This window comes from Nelumbo nucifera, chromosome 8, assembly GCF_055504915.1.
Source record: "Nelumbo nucifera cultivar China Antique chromosome 8, China Antique-T2T, whole genome shotgun sequence".
NCBI lineage: Eukaryota > Viridiplantae > Streptophyta > Magnoliopsida > Proteales > Nelumbonaceae > Nelumbo > Nelumbo nucifera.
This window is the reverse complement of record NC_142656.1, coordinates 18264868-18286042: the sequence shown is the minus strand read 5'-3', so window position 1 is coordinate 18286042 and position 21175 is coordinate 18264868. Positions and strand designations below refer to the sequence as shown.

The 21175-nt window shown below is 38.9% G+C and overlaps 1 protein-coding gene across 6 annotated transcripts in view; it reads right to left on the bottom strand.

Annotated features, from left to right (window-relative positions):
* LOC104588505 (uncharacterized) overlaps positions 1-21175 on the bottom strand; it is a 42971-nt gene that overhangs the window by 350 nt on the left and 21446 nt on the right. For 5 of the 6 annotated variants that reach the window (XM_010246457.3, XM_010246456.3, XM_088893161.1 and 2 more), the window contains 5 exons: positions 8939-9103; positions 8653-8832; positions 4332-4445; positions 4002-4184; positions 981-1025 (listed from right to left, as the gene is read on the bottom strand). In XM_010246457.3, coding sequence (XP_010244759.1) covers positions 981-1025; positions 4002-4184; positions 4332-4445; positions 8653-8832; positions 8939-9103 — 687 coding nt within the window. Of the gene's footprint in view, positions 1-980; positions 1026-4001; positions 4185-4331; positions 4446-8652; positions 8833-8938; positions 9104-12479; positions 12553-21175 lie in introns of those variants that run through there. The other variant, XM_088893162.1, reaches the window with a different exon arrangement.

The following is a 21175-nucleotide window of genomic DNA, read 5'->3' as shown; positions in this document are numbered from 1 at the left end:
ACAGTAAAGAATATCTAGATTCATCATTTAGACGCTAGATCACAAGCCCCCTGTACCCTGAGACAGTACATCAGATGAGCTCAAGAATAAAACATAACAGCGATTTTAACCTATGTCTCTTCTGTGGGACCAATTAAATCAAGTGGGAATCCACAAAATGTGTAAATGCTCTAATGCGATGCTTGCAGTTATTTGACCAACCTTCAATAAAAAGATCTTCACTGCAATTATGATGGACTTCTGTCGGGTAAGGAACCTATTTAAGATGACGCAATTTCAATGGTTCGTTCTTTACAAAACTTGAAATCATTCAATTGTTTAATTAGAGACAGGACTGGACATGCACTCACAAAGGTTTTCCAACATTTGGAACCCTGTGACAGAAAAAACCTCAATTTGCAAACCACCTTCATTGTCTTCACCAGATCCCCCAAGGCAAATTCCAACAATTTAGCTCTCAAGGCAAGAAACAGAGGCAACATAAGAAAATGATGGTTTTAAAAAATACTAGAGGCAGGGCATCACGTCATCTCTCATCTGGAAATCTCACACTTGGACCAGACAGGTTAGGTGGGGTATCACACCGAGTAAAGCCAAGGTTGCAGGTTTTGATCTAAGCAAATTTGTCACTACTAAACAGCGCTTGTAGAAATAACAGGGAAATTAGGCGTTGGTTAAGGTCAATTTTGAACCAGTGGAGAAGCAACCTGGCCCATTTATGAAAGGAGTGGCATTGGCCAAATGCCAGAAAATGCTGGGGGCAGCTTACAAACTGGTACTGGTTTGGGTTGAGAAAATGTCCATTGAAAGCCAATCCACTTACTGGTAAGGTTAGCATATATAACCCTGAAAACAAGAAACAGTACTTTTGCCAGCCTACCATCTTCAACACAATCAAAATAAAATAATGTAATTCGCCAAAAATAACTTTGTCAATAAAAAAAAAAAAAAAAAAACATTGCATGAATTCAATAAGTTACCTTCTTTTCATTGCGCACCGAAATTACCTTGGCAACGCAATTTGGCTGGTCATAACAAATAGGCAAGGAAACGGTTAGAATAAAGTGCATAACAGTCACATAAATAAGTATTGATAAAAAAAAAGTCAAATAAAAAAGTGAAACTCTGGAACATCCAACCAATTTAAGATCTGTTCAAGCATTCAAAACATGCATTTGTGTAGTAGTAAATATGTTACATGGATAGAGGAGTAAAAAAAATTAACTGGATGGGGGTATCAGTTGTCAGAATTGGCAACCAAAAGAAAAAAAAAAAAAAAGATTCAATGAAATTACTAGTGCATTAATAAATAGTTACTTCTTAACATCACATCATTGTATTTAAACAATGCAATAATTCACAGAATGGAGAACAAAATAAATGTAATGATATAGATCAAATCCATTATATTAAATTAAATAAATACAATTGGATGGGATATTCTGCGGGCATTAGAATGAGAGAGAGAGAGAGATCTAGAAAGAAAAGAGAAAACGCATAGCTCAATAGGGAGAAGGGAGGGAAAAGTGGAAAATATCCCAGGAATGGGTAGCAGAGTGGGTGTTAAAGCAACTCCTTGATTGCACCATATAGTTTGTTGCTCCCAAGGGATAGAATTTCTTCTTTTTTTTTTCTAGATAGGCGTTGTCAAGGCTTTATAGTGAGAATCAGTTCCCTTTTCTTATTGGTTGTGGGTGCATTGTGTGTCACATTTTTTCTTGGTCATTTGTGTTTTAATGAGGATACTTTTTGTGGCTGTAGAATTTCCATGGATGGTTTCCTATCTTTCTACAAGCAATCAGAAGTATCATCAATTATGTGTGTTTTCCCAGGCCGGTTCCCTCTCATCTTATTTATGTTGTTTTTCTTCATTCTTTTCCCCATATTTTTTTTTGTCTATTTTCACATACCCTTTATGGTTGCCAATCAAAAATAATTATACTAAATTCATCAGGTGTTATAAATCTATTATCCATTCTCAAGATTTTACAGTCACATATCATGCATTTTCAAAGCAATGCCTAGGTAGGTACCTAGGCGATAGGGCGTTTTTTGAGATTGCCAAGTGGATAGTGCTTTGCCTTGGTGTTTCCATATGAGAGGTGTAATAATTGTAGGTGCAGTGCAACTAAACTGCATCATATTATATAAAATAAAGGGGTGCAGAAGACCATCATAATCCTCAAATTCAGCCTAGAGAGCCATAAGATGGTCTGGCCTCTTCTTTTGTTCTTTTATCAGTAACTCAAAGAATCTTATTAGAACTTAAAATGAGACGAGTACAACAAGTTGTTAGAAATAACACCCATTACAACAAAGAGTTCCACCACCTAATTAACATTGAGCCCAAAACAAATGATATCTTTTCAGTCCTTGTTAGGCTAATTCATCCGCCAAACCTTGTTAGGCTAATTCCACCATCTTAACTTTATTTGCATAAGTCTTGATCGCATCTTGAACCACCTGAATTCATTTCTGAAGTGCCATAATACCCCTTCTTTTTTCAGCCAGACAATGACTACTTTTGAGTCCCCTTCTACTATCAGCCTTGTGATTCCCATTTCCTTGGCTTTTTGCAGCCCAACAATAGACGCCATGGATTCAGATCTCACAGAATCACCCTACTCAATAGGCCCTGAAAACAAGCCACAAATGCTCCCATTCCCATCTCTAATCACTCCTCCAATTTTATAGGGACCTGGATTGCCAAAACTACTTCCATTGAAGTAATGTTTCACCCATCCCCCACTTGGGGGAGACCAAACCAATAGGACCTTTTGATTCCTAGATGAAGAAAGGACAACCAAACCCCAGCTTCAAAAAAAGTCTTCCACTGAGAAATCTGAGAATAGCTTCAAAGTCTTCACCCAATGAGCAACTCTAACTGTAACAGTTTTCAAGAATGCTTCCTTGTTTCTTTCTTTATCCTCAAAGATAGTTCCTTTCCTCCCAAACGGTCCACACAATTGCTGAACTTCTTTTGTTCTTTTTTTAAATCCTCTGTGGCCACTCTTCTTTCTTTCTCATATTTTCTGTTCAACATCTCGGTTGCATTCAAAAATAACAAGGGGGGTAGCCCATCCCAAATGGTCCACATATTTTCTGTTCAACATCCCAAACGGTCCACACAATTCCTGTCCTTTCATGTGTTTGTTTTCTTCTATCCTTTTTGATATCTTATGAAGAGATACACAATGGGGGGTAGCCCATCCCCCCAACCCACAACCCCCACCAACCCAGGTGCAGGTGAGATTCCATCCCAAGTCTCCACTACGACCAGCAGGAGACCTTACCAACCAGTTGGTTGGCACTTTGCCGCCTTCTTCTATCCTTTGATTTAGGACACAAGCACATTCTTTTTGTATTTCCACCTGCATTAATAAAATAGAGATCTATCCCCTAGTTTTTTATAGGCTATGTAATGTTTTTTCAATTCTATTTGTAACGTTTGATTCTTTCATGTTAGATCAATTTCAATGAATTTTACCTTGTAACATACAAGATAATTTATTAAAATAAGGGAACCAAGCTAAAATGAAACAGATTTTTAGTATCAAAAACCATTGCCTAGGCGGGCCTTGACTTAGCACCTTTACAACTAATACATCACGGCAGTTTCCTATGATCACTTTTCATTTTTTCTATTCTGAAATTTATTTGTCACTAACATGTACACGGGTGTTCATGTAACCATTTTATTTTATATAACAATAAAGTACCTTACCTCTTCAAAAAACAAAAAACAAAGTACAATGCAAGGATCCATATTTGCACATGCCTGTCTGCAATTTATTCAGGGTTTCGAAGAACCCATGTAAAAAGTATTCTAAACACTTTGAGGGGGTTCTTTTTTTTACTTCAAAATTAAGCTTCAATAAACATGTGTCAAGAGGATTGTTCAAGAGATCCTTTGGTGCTCAAACAAGTCAATAATCTGGTAAATTAATATATTCTTAGAGATTTACAAACAGAAACAAGTGCACCAGAGTAAAGAGGATTACAAGGCATGAGTGGTTGACAAATCGAGCAATCCCTCCTTTCCGGGTGGCATCAATAATATGCTCTTTATCAATCCTAAAGAAATAGCAAGCACTCTTGTACTGAAGTCTCCTCCCTGACTGATACTCAACTTCTCTTTTATCAGCCACACGAAGCCCAACAATCTCACCAACATACTCAACAACCTAAAAAGAACATAAATAAATTACATGTTCCAAATCCTAACAACAATAAGTTACAATTTCTTTAAAGACAGAGGGAAGTGTTCATGAAAAATATATACTGTGGTATTTATCAAAAATATATATATATATACTGTGGAGAGTAATTACCATTGCACCACGGGCAATGAACCTAGATGTGTAAAGACCAAGAGCATGTATCCCAGATTTGTATACTACCAAATGCTTCCATCCCTTTGCCTGTTTGTAGCGAGCATATTCTTTCTGCTTAATAAAGTAAAATATGAAAATAATATTGTTACAAACTTACAATGACAACACCAACTGGCTACCAAATAGCAACGATAAAATTTTGAAATGCAGTCTAACTTGGTAACCAAAATCAGAAAGTTCAAAAATAATAGAATAGCAGTGCTCATGAGTATCTTTTACCCAGATTACTGGTTATATTTTGACTGTCACTCAATAAACAGAATTTCATGCAATAAAAGAGAACTCTTATATGGTAACAACTGGGTTTATGGATATAAGATTGCCATGCTTTCTTTCTTTAGGCTGATAGATTTTATCACCACACTAAATGGAAATTTTGGTAAAAGCTAAAATGGGTATGCTCCTAGACGGTGTAAACAGGAGGAAGAAACAGTACTTCACTTGTTCTTCTCATCTCATGCAGTGTAGCAAACTTCAATTGGATGTTCTTCTCCTTTTTGTTTGGAGAGAGTGTCTTCCAACCAATGTTTCCTGCAGAAATCTTCTCCAAATGGCCAAAACTCAGAGGAAGCAAGAAAGCTAGAATTATTTGGAGCTGTGTTCCATTTGCAGTATGCTGGTCTATATGGAAAGAGTAACAGAAGGGTTTTTGAGAATAAGTCAAAAAGTATTGAACATTTGGTAGCAGCAGTGAGCAACCTGATTTCAGACTGGGTTCTTAGATTTCAAGACTTTGATCAAGTATCCAAAGCCAATTTGTTGGAGAGATTTTGGAGCACCCTTGATTTACAGCCCTGTAATAATGATTCATTTTAAGTTTGATTTCTAGTGTGTATCTGTTTGTCAACTTGACAACCATTGGTTTTGAGATGTACTCCCTTTTTTCAGTTTAATGAAATTTGTTTTCATCCTTCAGAAAAAAAATTGCTCCTAGACAGTTTATCAATCCAGCCACTCTATCAAGGATACTGAATCAGCTTGGAAATATGTAGTCATTATCATCTTTCTATTTCATTTTTAACAAATACAATTGATCTGATTATCATGAAAACAAATGTTGGGCATGCACCATGATATTTAGAGTAAAAGGAGATGTGTAGATAATGACAACTGAGAATCTAGTACAAGGGACTCTCCTAGAGATCCTCTATATATTTTTGCTTGCTAAAAAGACTACAGAGGCATTGCCGTTAGAAGTCAAGGTATCCTAGCAGGCTTAAGAAGGCATGTTGCATTATGTACCAATGGCTTGGCATTGTTTCTTTTTTTTTTTCCCTTTACACAATTAGGTCCAAGGATCAAAAACGAAAAAATAAAAAATATAGCGCTCAACAATACAGACCAACACCTCATCCAGCGTATCAGTCTGTATCAATATTTAGAACCTTCATTAGGTCAACAAAATATTCAAAGGCTTCAACAGGTTGTTAAGCAATTTATGACCTTTTTTTTTTGATAAATAAGTTATTGCACCTACTATCATCACAACTATTAATTGGTAGACTTCACATTTCACAATATTTTTACCCTGCCTAGTTATATAAGTTATTGCCCCAACCTTATAGCTCATAACCAAGGAGCTTTCGTGAGGGGAAGGTAGATAGCAGATCAAATCCTAATAGCAAATGAGAATGTGGAGGATTTGAAGACATCAAGGAAAAAGAGAGTGGTGTGCAAATTGGATCTAGAAAAAGCTTATGATATGGTAGATTTGTCCTCCTTGTTTTGGAGATAGATGATGCAATTGAGTGTTGGGGTGTGTTAGGACTTGCCATTACTCTATCTTGGTAAATGGGACAATGGTGGATTTCTTCCTGGCATTAAGGGAAATAAGACAAGGTGACCCCCATCTCCTTTCTTGTTTACCCTAGTTGCAAAAGTTCAGGGGAATTTGATCTCTAGAGCATATTCTAGAAGCTTAGTAAGGGGTTAGAGAATAGGTAGGGAGGAGAACATTCCACTCACTCACTTGCAGTTTGCAGAAGATACGATCCTTTCCTATGAAAGAGAGGATTTGAACTGGATCAAGAATTTGAAACTTGCAATACAACTTTTTGAACTAATGCCAAACCTAAAAGAGATTTTTGAGAAAAGTTGTATTGTGGGAGCCAATATGGAGGAAGGGGAAATATTAGAAGTTGTAGATATTTTGGAATGTTCAGTATCTAATTGGCTGCTAAACTACTTAGGTCTGCCACTAGGAGACAATCCACAGAGAGGTAGTTTTTGGATTCCAATTGTGGAGAGATTTGAAAAGAAACTTGCTTCATGGAAGAAAACCTACTTATCTCTTGGAGGAAGAATAACCCAAATTAGGTCTACTTTAGCTAACTTGCATATTTATTACTTGTCGGTTTTCAAGATCCTAACAGAGGTGGCTTGCAAATTGGAAAAACTAATGAGAGACTTTCTTTGGGATCCAAGGGATGAGAATAGGGATCATAGGGTGGGTGGGAGGTGGGTGTAGAAGTAAGAAGTAATGTTTTAAAACGCAAAGGCATGACGCAAGGCATTCCACTACCTAGAGGTGTGAGGCGTAGTTCAAAACGTAAGATGTGTAAGCCTCCTTAAGAGGAGGGGGGGTGAGGAGGAAGAAGAGGAAGAAAAATCTCAATTTTCTTTATTTTTAATAAAAATCTTTTGTATTAAGAAAAATGAAGATGCATAGGAACAGTTCTTATGAATTGACAGTTATTGATCAACAAAAAAGCAAACCAACCACTATGTTTTATGTAATAGGAACGGTTCTTATGAATGAATGGATTTTCTTCTAATCCTTGCTTTATCATATAATGTGTTGGCATAAAGAGATAGGGCCCAACATCTGATAGCTCTATCCAAGACATCAATCACTACACCAGTTATAAATATGACCATCTGGTAATAATAGAAGGTTCATGTAGCCAAACATAGCCATTTGGGCATTGAAAAAATATTCTATGAAACACAAAAGTGAAATGCATCTCAGATGGATAAAAATCATCAGCCTATGTTCATTTTGGCCTAGGGAATCCCATAGGGTGGGACCCATTCATGTGGCTCCAAAACCTCTATACATGATATACATGCAGATATCCCTCTTGCAGGTCATAGCGGCCTAGACTCAAGACAACATTTTAGTTTACTTAACCATCTAGCCAGTTGAGGACCAGACAACTGCATGACTACTTAGGCAATGTTTGGCATCAATGTCGTTTTCTGAGAAAATAGCGCCACATAGGCACCACATCAGAGAAAACGGTGCTTCAAACAACACCCTTTTGTTGTTTGGTACCGTTTTTCCAAAAAAAAATGTTGCTCCAGACCATGCCTTGGAAATCGGGAAGGTGTAGTATGGAGCAAACCAAATTCAATGTTTTTTGGGAAAACGGTGCATTGCTGCCAATGATGCAATGACATGGCATCAATGTGGCATCATCTTGGACGTTGGATAATATAGATCAATGTTGAAAACGTTGCTGGCAGCACTGGTACCAAACAAAGCCAGTGCTGTTTTCTCAAAAAATGCCTATGCGGCAGCACTGGTTCCAAAAGAAAACAGTGCTTACAACTCCACATGCCCAGCACCGTTTTTCTCAGAAAACGGTGCGATGTTCCCAGCACCGATGCCAAACACCTACTTAGTTAGCTGATACTCATGATGAAGTCACTAGGAATAACTAAGCATCAACCAGGTAGACTAGCCAACTAACAACTAGTAGACCCAGTCAACCACAAAGTTATTTTGAAGCTTTACTTCTTTGCTTCTTATGTCTGATTTTTTAATAATAATATCATCAGTTCTTTTATTTTGTTATATGTACATTACTTGCTTTAAGCATTCGTGATGGCACATGATTGGGTAACGGAAAACAAAATAGAAATAAAATAAGACAGTGGAGGATTTCTTTAAAAGATTTTTTTTCTCAATCAATGGTGTACAGATGTGGAGCTGCACAAAAAAGGGTACACCAAATAGCCAAAGATGCACTCTTTATTTGAAAAACAGAGGTAGTAATTCCCTATCCTAGCATATCCAAGCTTCCTTTTTATATTACAGACAAAGACTGAAGCCAAATGTCCTGTGTCACTCCTTTGTTGCATATTTGTTATCTAAATTGACATATATGACCATAATATTCACTATGGACTCAATTCAAATGATCATCATATCAGTGTTCAAACATAAATACCAACTGCTAACTTTGAATATCTATGCAAGAAACTTTTCACAAATAACTCAATTAAAAATAATAACTACTGAGCAATTTCACAATACCCGACAATCATATTCAACATCAGAAGGCAGTGGCTTTAGAAATCCTCGTGTACATGACTTCTGCCCATTGATGTGAAGCCATGCATTTATCTGTTCTTGGGGAACAAGGCATCCACCATTTTTATTGGATTGCCCAGGAAGATTATGTCTGAAGCCATCCCTTTTGCGACCCTTGTAACCCTAGTTGAAAAGTTACATAATCAGATAACAGAAGAAGAGAATATCTAATTAGCTAGTATGCGGAGGTACTAAGAAAGACCACATCAACATCAAGGAAAAAAAGTACCTCTGTGCGTGCACAGGTTGCTTCATTCTTTTCTGCACTATCAGTTTTAGTGTCAGCAAGATGAATGTCAGAATCACAGAGATGCTGTGCTGCATGAATCATACATCTGCCATAAAAGCCAACTTTTTCATTATCAGCACCTTCAACCTCGCTTTGCAATAAACCCTGCAACAAAACCAACTAATGTTATGCATGTAGCATGCAGAATAGTCCCCATCATTCTATTTGCAACACCATAGAAAACGATCTTTTTCCTTTCTTGATAGCATCTATGGTAACAAGAAATTATAAAACTGATAACAAAATTAGTGATCAAAGAAATTCAATGTCGAACAATTATGTTCACTAGCCACACAAGTCTTATCCAATCACCATATGCAAGGGTTCGTGTCTCCAATTCTCAGCTCAACCAAATTATGCTTTATCCCAACAACCTGGGCTCTGTGATACTGTCAATCCCGCTCCATTAATCAGCAACCTCCAATTCTTTTCTTTTCCTTTTTTTTTGGATAAATGAATGCAATTTTATTAATCAAAGAAAGAGTGTACAGTCAGCCTAGGAGGAGGCACGAAGTGTTACTTCCCCCTAGGACTGAACCATATGCAAATAAACACACACAAGCCTGAATTACAATTACAAGGTAGCCCAAAACAGGTCTCCCCTTGATACCCTTTGTTTAGCCAAAGAATCAGCCATTGCATTTGCCAATCTACTAACCCACTGAACCCTAACTCTCATATTTCTTGTCAGCCAGTTAACCTTCTTTAACAGATCCCTGTAATCCCAAAAAACTGTTTCTGGATTTGTCCGCCAGCCCACTACTACCTTGGAGTCCCCCTCAACTATCAAGTTTTCCACTCAAAGTTGACTGGCCAGTTGTGTGCCTTGTACTGCTGCTAGTAACTCAGTCCTTGTAGAATCACCAACACCCACTGGTCCAGAAAAAGGTTTAAACATATTCCACATACTCCAGCACACATTATCTAAGACAATTTTCCTCATCTTGTCACTTATCAGCTCCAGCATCTCATTGGTTCATGATGGTGAACCTCTACCTTCTCCTCCATACTATTGCTAAGGGTCTCAACACTAGCACCAAGAGGTTTGTTGGTATTATTTATTTGATAAACAGAGTTATGAGAGGCAAAAAAATTTGCATGATTACTGAGCAAAAGGGGAAAACCATGTAACCTAACACATGTTTATGCTGGCTTATCATTATAAGAAGAATCAAAGGTAATATGTTCACAATAGCATTTAAAATGATCATATTTCAACCCACCAAAGTCCAGGAGCACCACATCAGTCACTTATCTTCCCAATTACTGACTCCAAAGGAAAAGTTTCTTTCTGAGTATGCAGTTACCCAAATAAAGGAAATAGGCATTACTATTTTGTGAAATGACAAAAGAAACATAAATACATACACCTTTGTAGACGAGCCATCACACAAAGCCAAGAAACTAAGATTAAGAACAAAATGATAAACAACGAAGTTGTCCTATAGACTTCAACCATTTAATATGTTAACATTTTATTAGTAGGAAATAATATTACATGTATGCATCTCTTTTGGTTCTAATAAATAATTAGAATAGAATAATATAAACCGTTTAATATTGTATTATTATAATACGTTTTCATTTATGCATTTTATTTTTCTTCTAATAATTAATTAGTTTAATCATTTTTTGTGAATATTTTATCTCTAATATAAACTTTCTGATTATTTATCCATTTTTATTGGCTTTTATAATGAGAATCTACAATATTACCATACAAACCATTTAGTGTTTTTATTATTATAAAAATACTTTATTTATGCATTTTATTTTATTCTAATAGGTAATTAATTTAATCATTTGTTTTTATTTTTGTTTTCTAATGAATATTTTATATTTTATTTCAGATATAACTTTCTTATTATTTATTCATTTTTACTGGCTTTTATAATTAGGGTCTACAATATTACCATAGACCTTCATGTAATGTAATAAGAGTGAAACAAAGATTCTATTTATAAGCTTTCAATTATGAGGTCTATAATATTACAATAGACCCTCTTGCATTGTAACATGTTTATAAAGGTGTTTTAAAGATTACATTTCAGAGCTCAGTATGGTGATGGAAAGACTTCCATAGACTATCATGGACTGCAGCAAGTCTTTAAAGTTTAAACAAACTTAAGAGCTAAGGCTTAAGGATTCAATATTCATTCGAAGCATTGAACCCTCTAGCCTCCCACAATCTCAAAGAGACACAGAGTGCGCCTGTCCAAGAAGTGATCAGCAAGCCAGCACTCAATGAAGTCCTTCAAGAAAAAATTAGAAGAAGACAAAGACGAAGTGCATTCCCCTTGTATTTTCATGGTTATTCACCGTGAGAGGGAAATAGGGTCAGTATTGCATACCTGAGTCGAGATTAGATTAAAATTCTAGCAATTTATTCAAAGTTTCAGAAGTCCAACATCCTGCTTCCAAGAAAAAGGTATTTCAGCGCATGACCAAGGGTAGAGACCACTCTTGTGCTTGGTTAGATCCTGAAGTTGTAGTGCCTCCAGCTCCAGGTACACAAGCTAAAAACCTCTTCTTTTTCTCCTTTAACATCTCTCTTGTTCTCTTTTTGTTTGACATTAAATGTCTGTACTTTGAATATATGCCAAGTTGTTGACATATGTTTGGAAATATTTTGAAATATTATTTTTTTATCAATAACGAGTTAACTTTATTAGAAGAGACAAGTACAATGCAGAGGGGGGACAAACTTTCTTATCCCACCCTCAGGGAACTAACCAAAGCCAGAAAAACGAAAATAAAAGAATACAATTGAGTCCAGAAAAAACAGGCTCTATTCACCCCTTGCTTTGCTAGCCCATCAGCGAAGAAGTTTGGCACTTCTTCTGACCCAAGATGCCTTGACTTCAATGTCTTCTGTTAGTCATTTGAACTGCTTCCTTTCGTTGCTGTAATTCCAGAAGCCATTGCTATTCATATTTATCCAGTCCACCACCAGCTTTGAGTCTCCCTCAATAATCAATTTTCTAATGTTCAGTTCCTTTGCCCTCTTAGCCCCTTCCACAGCCGCCAAAATCTCGGTTCTCAATGAATTGCCCACCCCAATTGGACCTGAGAACAGAGCGATTATATTTCCTTCCCCATCCCTAAAAACTCCACCAATTCCTGACTGCCCTGGGTTTCCAACACTACTCCCATCAAAATTCAATTTTATAAACACATTAGTTGGGGGGCACCAATCCTGAATTAAGGCCTCTTTAGTCGGAGCTGAGGAAGCAATTTCCTTCCAGTTACTTAGGAAAACTTCCATTGGAACATATTTAAAGAGATCTTTTTTTTTTTTTGAAACAATATGATTGACATTTACTGAAATGGCGAAATATTGACCAATATATTATATTTTCTAATTCAAGTGAAAGTTTGTGTCGATGGGTCTCAACACCGATATATGTCAAGCAACATTTCCGAAATTTCACTACATTTTAAACCATAAATGAAAATGGGAGAAAGTTCCACAGAATGATACCATGGTGACTAAACCCTGATTGGCCTTGGCCACGAGTACATCGGCATCACTGGACACTTAGGGAGTACTCAATCTGGATGAGTAAAGTAGGAAGTCAGACCAAACATGGTAAGAGAACTGCTTGAGAAAAAACTTGATAAGGTAATTGATAAAGTCATAAACAGCAATAAAAAGGGGACATATTCCTCCAAGACTCTCCACAGCACATAATTACTCCTTTGCTCCATATATCAGGTAGCTTATCACCAAGATATTATTGAAGATATGAAGGAAGAAGAAAAATTTTTGGATGGGCATGAGCCTTCTAAATCTATTTCCAAAGGAAAGTAAACTCAAAGCTTCTAACGAAGTCACAGAAAGATGACATCCACAAGATACTACAAGAATCTAATTTCCATATCTTTGTGTCCTCACCAAACATATGACCTACCTTTTGTAGGGGTACTGTAAAGCCAAGCTAAATAAAAAATGAACCAGTAAGTCAGCCTCCCAAATTTATGGCTGAAGACAACAAAGGTTCCATACCACCTATACTTAGACCAGCTCACAAAACTCAATGTGCAACACTATTTGACCCATAAAGGATAGAGAAATCATCCCACAGTGGCATGTCCCTGCACAATCAGTGCAAAACAGAATGTATACCTATACCTGATTTATAGGCTATGAACTTGCTGAAATCATTACATATCTTCATGATGTCCTTCCACACACGTCAACACTAGGGACTCCAAATCCAAACTAGCTGCATACCAATCAAGAACCGCTATTCCACATTTATTGCAAATTACTTTACTTCCATATTATCAGCCAGTTATGTTCTCCATGATTTTCCTCTTTTTGCCTGTACCATGACAAATTACCAAAGTAATGCTTCATTTATCATTATAATTAAGTTCATAAGGCCCACTGCACCATAATTTTTTCCATGCACATTTAGGGTCCATGGCACCATGCTGCTATGTGATACTCTAATTCTTTCGACCATCATGTAAAATGCCCCACATTATGTTCTCTAGAATGTATACCACTGATGTCAGAATTGAGAAAAAGGACAGGCAGTAAAAAAGAAAGTCAGACAAGGTACTTTTGACAACTGTTAACTTACCACCTTTTGGCAAGTATACTATCTTCCAACATACCAATTTTTCACTCAGACTGCTCCACAACTGAACCTCATATCACCTAAGACCTGTACTTTTTACCAAGGAAGCCCAAGAACTTTGAAGAAAGAGAACTCAAGGATTGTTTCCAAGTCACCTAAGTTCAGCAGCTCACTTTTGTCTAGATTAATCTTCGAACACAATGTAGCTCCAAAGCAAATCAGAATACACCTCTACACAATGAAGAAAAGAGATATTTTGCCTTTCCATGCTAAACTTGATCCCTTCAATTATCCTCCCCATCAGGACCCCAACTTGGGAAAATAAAATGGTTTGGATATGCATCAACTTTCAGCAATAATGGTCAATGGTTAATTTCATTGAGCTTGGTGCATCGAAGTGCAACCAGGGAGAGTAAACTATAATTTGATGGCGATATGGCATTCAACCTTAGCAATCCTGGTCTTACTGGCACTAGTGGTATTTTTATCAATCAGGGCAAAAGCACCATATGGGCTTTCATTGGACCCATTGGGAATACAGAAATCAACATAGAAGTGGAACAGACAAGATCTTTTTTTTTTATCAATAACAACTTCAGCAATTTTATTAAAATATCACAAGAATAGTTACAGCAAGGAAGACAAACACTCTTATCTTCCAAAAACAACTTTAGTCCTCAAAGAAAGAAAAGGAAAAGAAGAAGCAATTTAGTTACAACTTAGCCCAAAACATTACATCCCTTTTTATCCCCTGTTTAGCTAGCCCATCAGCTATAGAGTTAGCGGTTCTTTTAACCCAACTCATCCTGATTTCCATTTCCCACACCAGTCACTTGAATTTTCTCCTCTCATTGCTGTATTTCCACAATCCACAGTTGTCTTTCCTCAGCCACCCTACCACCACCTCCGAATCCCCTTCAATTATGAGTTTTCTGGCATCCATCTCCTTAGCTTTCTGAACTCCTTCCAATAACTGCCAAGATCTCAGCTCTTAAGAGAATCCCCCACTCCAATTGGACCTGAGAACATGGCAGAAATGACCCCGTTCTCATCTCTTAAAACACCCCCAATCCCTGATTGTCCAGGATTCCCCCTACAGTTCCCATCAAAGTTCAATTTTAGGAATCCAGCAGGTGGGTGTGGGTGTGTGAGGGTGTGTGTGTGGTGGTGGGGGGGGGGGGGGGGGGGGGGGGTGTCCAAGACATCTTCACAACTGATTTGGACTTCATGCAGTTTGCAATCTCACCCCACTTCCTCAACATGTCATCCACCGTGTAGTTTGTGAATAGCTCTAAAGATTTCAGCCACTGTACAGCCCTGACATGGATCACAGCCCTCAATTCTTCAGCCCCTCTCTCTTCTTCCGAGAAGATTCTAAGATTTCATTCTTCCCATAAAGGCCAGCATACTGCAGCCCTCAGTCCTCTCCACATAGTCCTTCCCTTTTTCATGCACCACCTGAAAAAAGAAGGGGAAAATAGGTTCTGCAAATCTGATGGAGGGTTCCACCTGCGCCCAAAAAGAGAAAAAGCCCATTCTCAAATTGACTTTGCAAATTGGCACGACACCAATAAGTGAAGACCAGTCTCCCCATCCACTTTGCAGAGAACACACCAATGAGGTGACAAGCATGTATTGGGTCTCTTCTTTTTAAGCAAATCACCAGTATTGAATCTTTCCAGATAGGCTTCCCAACAAAACTGCCAACCCTAGGAGGAATTGGTCTGCACCAAACCTCATTAACCAGGAAAGGGGAGGTTGCAGGACTGGTGGATTGATATAAGACTTTGAAGAAGGAAGCATAGGAAAAAGAGCCCGTGGGGGTCGAGGTCCAAGTTCTAGAGTCCACCTTAGAGGGGTCAAAGAGGCTCAAAACACTGTGGAAGTCAGAGTCCCTCACAGCCCTCCTCAAACCCAGGTTCCACCCAAACCCAAGACTAGAGGAGGAAGGGGTGATGAAAAAGAAATTGGCTTATTTTTAAAGTCAAAGTGAGCATACAAAGAAGGAAACTGGTCCTTAAGTGGAACATTCCCCACCCAAGTTTGTTCCCAAAATTTTATGCAATTGCTAGAATTCAAATCATACCTGACAAGTGGGGAGAAGACTGGAAGCAAATCATGAATGGCTTTCCAAGGTGAATTGCTTGTGGACCTTGCTCTGATTCTAGCATCCCATCCATTCTGCTCCATCCCATGTATGCTTACCACTATTCTAGCCCATAGCTTCTCCTGCTCCAAAGGAAACCTCCACAACCACTTTCCCAAAAGGGTCGAGTTCCTTTTCCCAACGTTCCCAAGCCCCAAACCTCCACAAGCTTTACTCCTTTTTTTTTTTTTTGATCAATAACACTTTCATTAATTCATCAAGAAAATTTACAAGTGGAAGACAAACACACTTATCTTCCAAGAGTCACAAAGAACTTCAAGAAAGGAAAGAAGAAAATACAAAGATACAAGGACACTAACATTACAACTTAGCCCAAAACAAGGAATCCCTTTCTGCCCCTTGTTTTGCTAAACCGTCAGCTAGGGAATTAGCTGATCTCTTAATCCAACATGTCTTAACTTCCATTTCCCGCACCAGCCATTTGAATTTCCGCTTCTCATTGTTATACTTCCAAAGATCATTTTGTTCTTTGGTCAGCCACCCTATCACCACCTCTGAATCCCCTTCAATTATAAGTTTCTTGATGTTCAATTCCTTCGCTTTCCGGGCTCCTTCCATAACTGCACATATCTCAGCTTTAAGGGAGTCACCCACTCCAATTGGGCCTGAGAACATAGCAGAGATGACTCCATTTTCATCTCTAAAAACACCCCCGATCCCTGATTGTCCCGGGTTTCCCCTACTGCATCCATCAAAGTTTAATTTCAAGAATCCACTAGGTGGGGGGGCGGGGGGGTCCAAGCCACACTCATTACTGACTTGGTCTGCGTGCAACTTGCAATTTCACCCCACTTCCTCAACATGTCATCCACAGTGTAATCTGTGAATATTTCCAGAGATTTCAACCACTGTACCGCCCTAAACTGTATGATAGCCCTCAAATATGTTGTCCCTCTCTGCGTTTCTGAGAATATCTTGAAGTTCCTTTCTTCCCACAGTGTCCAACATACTGCAGCCCTTAGTCCTCTCCACATTGTCCTTCCCCTTTTTAACCGCCACCTAAAGGAGGGGGCGAAAAGGCCCTGCATGTCTGATGGGGGATTCCAGCTGCATTCAAATAAGGAGAAAGCCCAATCCCACAATGACCTCGCGAAGTGGCACGACACCATTAGGTGAAAACCAGTCTCCCCATCTACTTTACACAGAACACACCACTGAGGTGACAAGCAAGTATTGGGTCTCTTCTTTTGGAGTAGATCACCAGTGTTGATTCTTTCCAGATAGGCTTCCCAACAAAAACTACCAACCCTAGGAGGTATAGCTCTGCACCAAACCTCACCAATAGGAAAAGGGAACTGGGTAGGACTGGTGGACTGACTTAAGACTTTGAAGAACGAAGCACAAGAGAAAATGCCATTGGGGTTAGGTGTCCAAATTCTAGAATCCGCCCTAGTGGGGTCTAAGACAACATTATCAAGAAGTGCAAGAAGGCTCGAAATACAGTCGAAGTCTGAATCCCTCAAATCCCTTCTTAGACCCAAGTTCCACCCAATCCCAAAAGTGGAAGAGGACGGGGTGGTGAAAGACGAGATCAGCTAATTTTTCAAATCAGAAAGAGCGTACAAAGACGGAAACCGATCCTTTAGAGGAGCGCTCCCCACCCAGGTTTGTTCCCAAAATTTTATGGAGTTACCGGAATTCAAGTCATACCTGATATTAGGAATGAAAACTGGTAGCAGGTCATGAATGGCTTTCCAAGGAGAATTGCTTGTGATCCTAGCTCTGATTCCAGCGTCCCATCCGTTGTGCTCCAGCCCATGAATACTTGCCACTATTCTAGCCCATAGCTTCTCCTTCTCCATAGGAAACCTCCACAACCACTTCCCCAGCAGAGTCATATTCCTTCTCCTAATACTCCCCAGCCCCAAACCACCACACGACTTACTCCTGCACACTATTTCCCAGCTAACTCTATGATCCCTCTTCTCTTCTCCCGGCTCCCACAGGAAATCTCTCATTAACTTCTCTAATCTGTTAGCAATCTTCACTGGGATTTTAAACACCGACATGAAGAAGATGGGTAAGTTAGCAAGCGTGGCCTTAATTAATGTAATTATCCCGCCAAGAGAGAGGTAATTCTTTTTCCAGGATACCAATCTTTTTTCAAACCTTTCCATCACCGGATTCCAGAAGCTCTCTCTCTTGGGATTATCACCTAATGGTAATCCTAAATAGTTCAGAGGCCACCCCGTGACTTCACACCCCAGAACTTCAGCACTCTCCCTGATCTCTCCCTCCTCCAAATTCACCCCCACTACACAGCTTTTCCCAAGGTTAACCTTCAAATTGGACAGTTGCTCAAACAGTTGTATCACCGACTTTAAATTCCTGATACACCTCACATTACCACCTTCACAAAACAGAATCGTGTCATCAGCAAACTGTAAATGTGTGAGGGGGGTTTCCATCCTCCCAACCCTCCAGCCTCTAATGAGCCCCCTAGAAACCCTGGGTCTAAGAAGGGATTTGAGGGATTCAGCTACTGGAAACCTTGGGTCCAACCTCCCAAAGGAAATCTGTCATTAATCTCTCCAACCTACTAGAAACCTTCACTGGAATTTTGAACACTGAAAGGAAATAATGGGTAAGTTTGCTAGCGTGGCCTTAATCAGTGTAGTCCTTCCACCAAGGGAGAGGTAATTCTTTTTCCAAGGAACAAGTCTTTTTTCAAATCTCTCCACCACTAGGTTCCAAAAACTCCCTCTCTCGGGATTACCACCTAGGGGCAAACCTAAATAACTCAAAGGCCAACCTGAAACTTCACACCCAAGCACATCTGCATTCTCCCTAATCTCTCCCTCCTCCATATTCACACCCACTAAATAAACTTATTTAGTTCAAAATTTTTGAATTATTTTCCTTAAACAGCTCGGCCTTCTTTTGGGACGAAGGCCTATCTCCCAAAACCCCTTCCAGATCCGACTCTTCCCCTTCCCTAAAGTGTTCCCCTTGTTCTTTCTTGTCCCCTCCCACTAAGGCTTTGCCATGTAAGCAACCTTCATCCATGTCACCTTCTTCTTCCTCCTTCAAACATTCTCTCCACAGCGCTTCTGTCAAGACCCAGATCTTCCTCTAGAGACCCTCCGAGAAGCAAGTGACCACCTGTGGAACCTCCTCCGGCTTCAGCCCTCGGATTTTCACCTTGATCTCCATCAGGTCCCTGAGAGTATAGTCCACCATTGCACCACCCATCGTGTGGACTAATTTTCCAACGAAAGATTTGTTCCAGAGGTTGAATGGCACACCAAGGAGCTTGATACCAAAACAAGCAACAGTAATGTCTCGCTCATTACAAGACATACACCATTCTTCAACAACTATCAGACCTTCCTTCGTTTCAACAGCAGAGAGTTCTATCTTCGCCCCCCCTGTGTCGAGAATGGCTCTGTTTTCACAAAAAAGGTATCACAAGAACGGGATCTCTGATGCTAAATTTATTCCTTATCTCCTCTGCAACTAGCTGCCAATCCGCGACCTTCCTCCCAGCTATCAACACGAATTTTTTCCTCCAATCCTGCCTGTCCACTTCGAACTCCATTTTGCTCGATTTAACAGAGCACGCAAAGTATTCCTCCACTACCTTCTGAGTTTTCTGCTCTCCCTTTTCAATCTGAACTCTCTCTCCCACCCCCACCTCTGCTTTCTTAGTTAAGGATTTTTGTTGAACCTTCTCATCCCTCTCCATCACTACCAGATATTCCTGCAACTTATCTGCAAAACCCTTCCACCCTGTCTTCCTATTTCCTTCCGGAATACACATGTACTTCATGTTACTTTTCCCAAAACTCTACGAACCACCCCTTTTTATTGTTTCTCAGCTCCGCTACATAGTTTTTTCTTCCCCTATTCATCAGCCCTTTCCATCCGACTTGTTTCATGCTATACGTAACTGCATCCACGAAACCTTTCAGCCAAAACACTGCATCCCTGCAAAGAAAAATGATGGTCTTCTTCTCTTCTCTGATCTTCAAGCACTCCTGTCCCTTGTTTCTGCAAGCTTCAAACATGTACTTTTTAGCTTCAACCTCCAGCCTTCTTCTCCATGTAGTCGCCGACCTGAACTCAATGGCTGCTGTTCAAGTAAGAACTTCTTCAGAGAAGCATGCTGTCTCGATACTAGAGGTGATCATTTGGAAGAGACAAGATCTCCTGAAAGAAAAAATCGTGTGAATACGCCAAGAGCACGGCATCCAGACACATCAGGGACATATTCCAATGAGTTACACATAAAAATACGGAAGATCCAATGTGCAGCCAGATGCTGTGCTCTTAGGGTGTTAGCATAATTCTTGCTTTCGGGAGACCTGGGCTCAAAGTAGTGATTCTTCTCAAAAGTAGGACTTCATTGGAAACAGCCACATCCCCCTTCCTTGGTCATTTTGGGAGACTCAGCAAATATCTTCAGACGGAGTAGAAGAATCGGTAGTGGGCCATGGAGCACTGTAAACTATCCCAATAAGATCAAAGACCACTTTGTAATTTACTTGCCAATTCATTAGATTCCCATGCAGAACTCAGTTTCAGTTGACTATGACAGATCAAGTGTGGGATGGGTATTTTTGTGTAGCAATAGATCTATGCCTTTTTTCTCTCTGTTTTTTCTCTTTCTGTTGAGGATAGAAAGCATTATGTTATTTATTTCTATAGCACAGTGATCATCTTTTTTACTCATTTACCAAAATACTAATTATCTTTAAAAAGGAAAGAAAATGAAGATCAATGGTAAGTTTTTCTGTTTAAAAAAAAAACATGCTAAAATCCAGCCAGAAAAGCTTATGAATTAAAAAGGGTAGGGAAGTTAGGATGGATTTAAAATCTAGACCTAGAAGAAACCTATAATTTTGTGGACTGGTCCTTTCTAGTGAAGAAACAATGGATAGGTGTTCTTTTGGGATTGGATGGAAACAATGGATTCTTGAATGTATTTAATTTGGTCATCGGACTTCTTTGTATTCAATTTTGTTCTCTTTAACAAAACTACTTATTCATTCATCAAAAAAAGAAACGGTCATTATTCTTAGCCAATTGAGTTGTGAAGGATCTCTTCCCATCAAAAAGGGGTATTAAAGAAAGAAATCTCTTAATTCCTTTTGTTTCCACTCTAGTGGCTGAGGTTTCTAGTACACCCCTTACTGGGACTAACAGCTAGACTGGGTAAGGAGTGGAGAGTGGGCAGAGAAAATGTGGTGATCACCCATTTGCAGTTTGCAAGGAATCAGGATATTTGGGAAATCAGGATAATTTTCTAAAAACGTGGAACTAGTTAATAAACTTTCAATGAATTGTTATAGTTGCAAATTTAAGGCTCAAAAAACCATAGCAAACAACTATATAAATCAAATAATAGAAGATTAAGAGACTTGAATAGATATCTTTCCTTTGCAGTTGTACTTCTTTCTTTTCCTTTTGAATTATAGTGATTTA